This window comes from Rhea pennata, chromosome 28 (genome assembly GCF_028389875.1).
Source record: "Rhea pennata isolate bPtePen1 chromosome 28, bPtePen1.pri, whole genome shotgun sequence".
Lineage (NCBI taxonomy): Eukaryota > Metazoa > Chordata > Aves > Rheiformes > Rheidae > Rhea > Rhea pennata.
The window spans coordinates 3,019,083-3,027,451 of record NC_084690.1 but is presented as its reverse complement, the minus strand read 5'-3'; the positions used below and the strand labels follow the sequence as shown (position 1 = coordinate 3,027,451).

General features: G+C 46.2%; 1 protein-coding gene across 2 annotated transcripts; it reads right to left on the bottom strand.

Moving 5' to 3' along the window:
• Nucleotides 1-329: 329 nt before the first annotated feature.
• Nucleotides 330-5,024, bottom strand: NEFL (neurofilament light chain). Of its 2 annotated transcripts, none has more exons than XM_062596733.1 (4): nucleotides 3,960-5,024; nucleotides 3,304-3,428; nucleotides 1,980-2,296; nucleotides 330-901 (listed from the first exon to the last, which is right to left on the bottom strand). In XM_062596733.1, the coding sequence occupies exons 1-4, from the start codon at nucleotides 5,007-5,009 to the stop codon at nucleotides 726-728; spliced, it is 1,668 nt and encodes a 555-aa protein (XP_062452717.1). In that variant the 5' UTR covers nucleotides 5,010-5,024; the 3' UTR covers nucleotides 330-725. The 2 variants fall into 2 exon arrangements, with proteins under 2 accessions (XP_062452717.1, XP_062452719.1); XM_062596735.1 differs by having other exon boundaries at nucleotides 2,025-2,296.
• Between the last annotated feature and the right edge of the window lie 3,345 nt (nucleotides 5,025-8,369).

Sequence of the window (8,369 nt, the reverse complement as noted above, 5' to 3'; positions counted from 1 at the left end):
AAGAACTCCCCTCACCACTCTGGCATTTCCCCTGCAATACCTCACAACAGGATTCAACCACTCAAACCATTTATTCTTCCATCACTGACAATACTTTCTTTGGAAATGTTAGCAACATGTAGGCATTTGATTTTTTCACCCACATTAAGAACTCCCCATACCACCATCTGCATATTAGGCCCCCAGCACATGAACTAGAGCAACAGAAGCCGTTGTCTCTTATCTTGTTACAGGGGGTTGAAAGATGAATATTTTGCTGTAATTATGCACACAATGATACACATTATCCGTTGTTAAATACATCAGTGACACAACACACACACAAGGAATCTGTGTAAGCATTTCTTTATTGACTAGCTTTATTGCACATACTTATTGAAGCCTCCATTATTCTACCCACCCAAGGCTTCCATGATTATTTTAAATGCAAGTTAAAGATAACTTCATTCCCATGACTTTTTTTTTTTTCCTTTTTAATTGTTAAAGGTTCTGAATCACCCAAGTGGGACATAACTCCTGAATTCATACGTTTAAACCATGCGGCATTCAGGGAGCAAGCCAGTGGGCGCTCTGCAAGCATACTGATACTCTGCATGGAGAGAAACATCATAGATCATTAACTTTAAACCTCAGTGGTCACTGAATTAAATAGGTGGGACTGCAATTTTAGCTCAGTCAATTATCAGTTATTCTGTTGACCTGATGAGAAAACTGGACTGTCTAACTCAAGCCTTCTTCACTTCACTTTCCTCCTTTCCTGCTGCTTGTTTCTCTTCCTTCTCTTCCTCAGCAGTTTCCTCAGCAGTTTCTTGGGACTCCTCCCCTTCTTCAGCTGCTGTTTCTTCCCCTTCTCCTCCTTCTTCCTCACCCTCTTTGGCTTCTTCTGATTCTTCCTTGGCACCTTTGAAAGGCAAAGTTTTCACATCTTCAACACAGTGCTTAGAACCATCTCCTAAACCCACCTTCACTGGGTAAGCATACCTGCACCCTTCGCCTGGGATGGCAGCAGGCCTAAGCTTGACGGGGCTAACAAATTTTTGTATGAAACAAGGTGCACTTGTTTTATCTAGGTCTTTCAAGGAAGACTAACCAAACTACAGTCAACTTACGAGATTTTAGAGGGAGTAAACTACCTTATATTTACACATCTCCTGAAAATCCTGACCTCAAAAAATAGTAGTTGATTGTGGACTCTTGCTTTAAGCCTCAGAGGGCTGAAAAGGAATCTTGCCACTTTGTCCTGTGAACTTCAGATGGGACCTTTATCATTTGGTTAAAACTAGCCTTCACACTAATAAGCTCATAAAATAGCAAAGTTGTAACTGATGCATTTCAGATGCGTTCAGATTAAAACCTTCTGAGTTATACAACTGAACCTGGAAAAGCAACCCCAGATAACATTTTTGTTACAATTCTGAGTGAGGGAAATAACTCATGGGGCAACAAGGAAGTGGCATATGGCTTGGCTTGGCTGAAGAAAGCAAGAAAATAGCTATCCAGAACTCAGGCTATATAACTTACTGCACACTGAACCCAGTAGTTATACCCACAAGCATCAGCTGATGTTCCAATTATCCCAGACTGCTCTCTGGGAATTAATATTTAGTTCAAGGTGTTTGTTTCTTCAAGGATACCTGTAATAGCTAAGTGTTCTTTAATATCATACAGATTTAGTATTATGTGCTTTTCAAATACTCTAAATTTTTCTCTTGAGAAGCTTAAAAAAAAAAAAGCTGATTTTCAAGGGATAATAATCAGTTCTACAATCTGCCCAATACTGAATATTTACCAGCTCTTCTGTTCCATTTTCAGGCTTTCCTGCTCATATGCTATGGGCTTAACTCCACAGTCCTTTGCTTACATGAGCTGACATCAAGAGAGATCTAAGCATTAGATCTCATTACCAGAATGTGTGATATTTACCCTACATAAGCAGGGTGAAGTGCGGGAGAGAGGGATCTAAAAGTAACTTTAAGTACCTTCCTCCTCTTCTGCAGCCTCTTCACCTCCTGCTTCTTCCTCACCTTCCTCTTTCTCCTCCTCTTCTTCTGCAGGGGCAGCTGCCTTGGCTTCTCCCACTTTAGCGGCCTCAATTGTTTCCTCTATTTCAATCTGTTCTTCTTGGACATGACTGGAATAATATGTGGGGAAGGTACGGGTTGTCATCAAGTAGGAGCTGGTCTGGAGACCACTGTAGGCAGACCTGCCAAAAGTAGGGGCAGTCTGGGTGTAGCCACTGGTGATGCTTCCAACACTAGTGAAACTGAGTCGGGTCTCTTCACCTTCCAGTAACTTCCTAGAGGAAGAAACAAACAGGAACGAATTCAGCTATGCTGCAGCAGCATTCAGCAGACTCAGCTATGGTCCTAGATACTATTGTACTTGGAGTAGTGTAACAGGTAGGGTCTGTATGCCCCTAGAAACTGCATATCTACTTATTCATTATGGCATATTGTTTGCACTCCTACATGGCAACACTGTCCCAAGATCTTGGAAGAATTTAAAACAAGCTCCAGAGATGTGTTACTGGGGAATTTATTCATCTCTAAGGAGAAATAAAGGGGAAAATACCTATAGAATTAGATTCTTCTGCAGGTGCAGATAGAGATATTTCATGAGCCTGTACTCTTGCAGAAAACTATAGAGATGTAACACTTTTTATTTTATGCTCAACTCTAAGACAAGGCCTATAGCCACTTTTCTTAACATTCCTATTGCAGCATTCATTGGAATTTTAAATGCCAAACAAGAGCTTCTAGTAGTATCTGGGATAAAACATTACAGCAGAATTGCTGCTAAATTGCTGTTTAAAATAATTGCTTTGGGGGAGCTTGCTTCTGAGAATTTAAATCCCACTGAAAAAAAAAATCTTACACGATGTTTTTAAAAATATTGAAAACACAGCCATCTGTATTTATATGTTCTCCTGACACAAAGCCACTTTTCAGTAGCTCAGGAATCTGAAGTATGCAGTAAGAATATTTTATCTGTAAAGATTGATAACTGACAGATTCTAGTGATAAACTAGTATCTCATATACATACTTATTATGTTATTATTATATTGACTTAAGCTGGCTGCATAGCATAGTATTTGCTTAAAGCAAATATTTTACCTTTGCAGCTTTGCTGCTTCTGATGGCAAAAAAATGGCAGACACTGATAAAACACTGACACCTGCCTATCTATGAAGCTTTCTGTGGGAGGAATGAAAAAATAAAATGGATTCTCTTCAACTCAGAGAGAAAGGGGGAACCTGATCCAAGTTCCAGTTTAAGCAGCTTCCCCCTTGTCCCCATCATACCTATATGCTGCAATTTCAATGTCCAGGGCCATTTTCACATTCAGCAGATCTTGGTATTCCTTTAAATACCGAGCCATTTCACTCTTCGTGGTTCTTAACTCGTTCTCCAATTTGTTGATCGTATCCTGTTGGAAGTAACAATATTGAGAATATTAAGTTCTACTGTATCTAGCAACAACACTTTGCATGGAAATTCACCGAGCCTGTTAATTTAATCTTGCTCTAGCAGACAGAAAGATCAAACAGCTCCAGCTCCACCCTCAGACATAACAGCACACCCTTTACCAGGGCCAGTATCTAAAGACAGTATTAAGAGCCTAAACCACCCCAATTTCCTGACAGTCAAGGGCTAAGGCATCATTGCAGTTTGTTCATTGCTTCGTTTTGCTTTTGGCTGTTTACACTCTTTCCCCTTATGCTTTCCCGAGGGTTAGTTTAAGGACACCCTTTTAAAGTGTAGGTGTGTGTATCTGAGAAGATACATGGTTAATATCTAGTCTGTATATAAGATAGGCATACACGCTTAAGCGTATGTTACGCTGTAAATTTTAGGATGCCTTGCATTTTTATGTTACGTGCATTAAGTAAAAGCAGCGCCAGCTTTCAGGTGCTCATCGCCCCCCGGACGGAGGGGAGGGAGGGGGGCGCTCGCTCACCTGCAGGGCAGAGATGTCGGCGCTCTGCTTCTCTTCCAGCTCCTGCAGCTGCTTCTCCAGCGCCTCGTTCATGCCGCGCGTGGCCTCGATCTCCAGCGTCTTGGCCTTGAGCAGGCGGCGGCTCTCGGACACCTCGTCCTTGGCGGCGCGCACGGCGTCGGTGTTCTTGGCGGCGCTCTCGCTGAGCACCGTGAAGCGGCTGCGGAACCACTCCTCGGCGTTCTGCATGTTGCGCGCCGCCAGCTTCTCGTACTGCGCGCGGATGTCGCGCAGCGCCGCGGAGAGGTCGGGCTTGGCCGACACGTCCATCTCCACGGAGAGGTGCGCGTACTGGATCTGCGCCTGCAGCTCCGCCAGCTCCTCCTCGTGCACCTTCTTGAGGAAGGCCAGCTCGTCCAGCAGGCTGTCCACGCGCTTCTCCAGCTCCGCCCGCGCCAGCGCCGCCTCGTCCGCGCCCTTGCGCACCTCCAGCAGCCGCGCCTCCGCGTCCTCGCGGCTCAGCACCTCCTCCTCGTAGCGCGCCTGCAGCCCGCGCAGCGTCTCCTCCAGGCTCTCCCGCTCGCCCTGCAGCGCCTGCTTCTCGCTCGTCGCCTCCTCGGCGGCCAGGCGCAGCTCGCGGATCTCCTGCTCGTAGAGGGCGCGGAAGCGCGACGGCTCCGCGTGCTTCTGGCGCAGCACCAGCAGCTCGGCCTCCAGCACCTTGTTCTGCTGCTCCAGCTCGTGCACCCGCTCGATGAAGCAGGCGAAGCGGTCGTTGAGGTCCTGCAGCTGCGCCCGCTCCTGGCTGCGGATGGACTTGAGGTCGTTGCTGATGGCCGCCACCTGGCTCAGGTCAAGGCTGTCCACCGACTGCAGGAGGGAGCCTGAGGTGCTGGAGGCGGCGTAGCTGCGCCGCACGGACACCGAGGAGACGGGCGCCGAGAGGCTAGAGTACGCGGAGCGCGCCGCGCCGTAGCCGCCGCCGCGCATCGCGGTGATGTGGAGCCGCGGGCTCTCGGCGTAGCGGCGCTTGTAGGAGGGGAAGAACGGGTCGTAGCCGTAGGAGCTCATGGCTGCGGAGGGGCCAGAGACTGCTCTGCGGATCGGCGCTGCCCGGCCGCCCCTATTTATCGGCGGGGAGGGCGGGCGGGCGCAGCCGCCGGGCGGTGCCGGGGCGGGGCGCCGCGCCGGGGGCCGCCCAGAGCTGCGCTGCGCCGCTGCGCCGCGCTCTGCCGCCGGCGGCTTCCAGGGGGCCGCGCGGGCGCGGGCGGCGCTCGCCGCTGGCTCGCGCTGCGGGCTGCGTCTCGCCTCAGCCGCGCTTCCCCCCCTCCCCCACCCGCCAGGTCCGTGCGTGACCCCCTTTCCCGCCCTTCCCTCCTCCTCCTCCTCCTCCTCTTCCTCAGGCGGTCCTAGTCACCCCCTACCCGCCACCCCGCGGCGAGAACCGCGCGTGGTGGCCGAGGTCTCGGGGGGAGGCGGGGGTGCCCGCAACCCCCGCGCCCGCCCGAGGACCCCTGAGGAGAAGCGGGCGCACAAAATGGCGGACGGCCCCCCTCCGCCCTGTTCGAGTGCGTGTGGGGGGGGGGGGGGGGGAGGGTCGTGAGGCGCCGGAGCTCTTCTAGATGCTTCCACCGGCCTCGCCGCGACCCTCATTAGATGGTGGTTGCTCTTAACCAGGTAGTCGTACGAATGAAGGATGAGATGAAAAAAAAAAAAAAGATGTGGGTTGGGGTCACAGCAAAATGCGTTTTTCTCAAGTGCTGCTCTCTCTCCTCTTTGATCTAGAGGCCGATCTGAGCCTTGGACCACAGGGACTGAATGTTCTTGCCTCATCTGGCTAATGTAGAGACTGAAACTGGACGGCTGCCTCGCAGCAAGAGCTTACTTTTGATGAAATGCATCAGTAGTAAGATAGGAATAGACTGAGTACAGATTTCATAGGATGCTCAAAAAAAAAGTGGTAATTGGTCTCTCTGAGTCAGGCTAATTTTAATGAGAAGACAAACTCTGAATTCAGAGTTTCGCTTGAGAAAGGAATAAATGGAGGCTTCAGGATTTGGTCACAAACATACTGCAAAAATGCTTAATTGCTCCCTAAAGATAGGGAAAAGAGTTACTAGTACTGGTAAATGAATCACTAATTGCAATGTGGTATGAAGGCATGCTTCCTTAATCGAAATCAGCTGCTAAAGGTGAAGCAGGTTTGATTTCACTATGTTTCCCACTACCTTATAGCGGTCTCACAGGTGGGTCATTACCTGTTTTGAGGTGTTGCTTCCACAGGTTTCAGGGTACTTGAATATGAGGGATGCTAAGCTGGGAAGGGCAGTGGCCTGTGAGAGGTTCAGTCTCCTTTTGAGAAGGACTCAGAGGCTGGAGTGAACTCCTGTGGAAAGCGCTAATGCAGGCAGAGCTAATGAGATATTTTACTTTGTAAATCCAAAGTGCCCTTACTAAGATCGATGGAATTGCTGTATGCTCACAAGCACTGGAAAGTGAGTCTTCTACTCAAAATTTTATTCTAAGTTCATGACTTAAATTTAAGTAGCAGTTGTATTCATGCATGTTAGAGCAGCTGTCTGTCATTCAGATGTTGAATATGCGAAAATATATGCACTCATACATAGTTTTATATGATGGTAAATTTAACCTTATCTAGGAGATTTTTTTTGATTTTTGTCCTAACGACGTAGCTTGCAGAGCACTTAAGGAAGCAATGAGCAATATGGATTTAAAGTAAATGGCAATATTAACAGTGGGCTTGGTGAGAGATTCAGTGAGCATCTAATCATTATGGGTCACTCAGTTAATGTAGACTGGCATACCTTTTTCATGCTAATGGATTAGCCTCTCCTACATTCAATTTGATCATTTGATTTAATTATTAATGATATAAATTTCTGTATATTCATAGATTAATAAATTACTATATCTTAGCTTCTAAAATACCTCCATATCATATCCCTGGGAATTAAGTTTTGTAATTGTAGACTGTTCTTTCTCATATTTTTTTAGAGAGGGAAAATGAGTGGAAAATCCATTCCTCTTCGCCAGCAGTGTGTAGCAGGAAGATGGGGAAGTGTACCTGCAGTTCTGTGTGACTAGAGGTAAGGATGAAGCTTTGTTACTGTAAGGAAAGGAAAGCCACTTTTTCCAAGGTGAGGATATCTTACCTTGGAAGCTCGTATTTCAAGGGATAGGATAATGCTGACTCTGAATTCCCCATTCTCTTTATTTCCTTTTAGTTGCTTTTTGCCATAATGTGGAGTGTAATCTAGCCCCTTGGTATTTTATTGTTAGGAAAAATCTTTGAAGTAGTGGTGAACAGAGAAGCAAGATAAAGATTGGCTTCCAGTTAGAATGAAATGGTATGTGCCATTCACCTCATCTATGTTTAAGACTGCATTAAGAAAAAAGCATGCAGGCAGGCAGTAGAGATGAGCTGAGTCACCCAGCAGTTTAGCATTGTTTCCCTTTCCATCTGCTGAAGCTAAAGCTGCTTGTTTGCTAGTATAATTAGGTGAGTTTCATGATTTCATCTAACACAGACTTTGACAGAACAATCCTAAGGCCAGATTCAGCCCTTGGAAACATCCCTAAGTTTGGCCAGTCTATTAAATGGCAGTTATCATGATGAATGATACAGAAATGATAGTAATGACATGCTAAAACAATGGCAGCTGTGCAGTCACGTACTAGTGCTGCATAGGCAAAAGCAAACAACATCATGACAATAAATTTCTCTTTGCAAATTTCCCTCTGTGACACACTATGTAATATGTGTCTAAGACATAGCTAAAGTACCCAATCTAGCAATGGTGCTTTCACAAGAAAGACTTCAGATTTAGGACCAAAGTCTCTCCTGTACTGAGGCTTCATTGAGCACAGAAAACAACATGAAAGCAACCAGATGTTCGGGCTTGAGGTGGATGGCAGAAAAAGGTCTGCATTGTCTGATTCTAAACTTATACCAGAAGCATGTAAAGAATAGTGCCTGCTTGGTCTGAATTTCCACAGAAATTGAGCAATTCTGAATCAGAAAAAGCAAAATCGTTGTTTGTACTGGATTTTTTTCCCACTCTATAAAAGCACAGCTCTGATACAGTGGGAAATCAAGCTCTTCCAGTGGTAAAAATGTTACATAGCTACATGTCATACAATATACCAAATGAGAAGGTAACACAGTTCGATATTGTGTGTGTGGTACCTATATTCACAGAACAGGTATCTGAGAGTTACTGTACATTGTAAAGTATGGTTAAGAAATTTCCTTTCCTTGTGTTTTGTAGTTTATAAATTTACTGCAAGTTCAAAAACTGACATATTGACATTCATTGACACTGTGTTGTATTTTGCATCTGCAGTAAAGCAAATACATGCAAATAGTGGCTTTCCCACAGCGTCCTGCACCAGTATGCCAAATGCACAAAC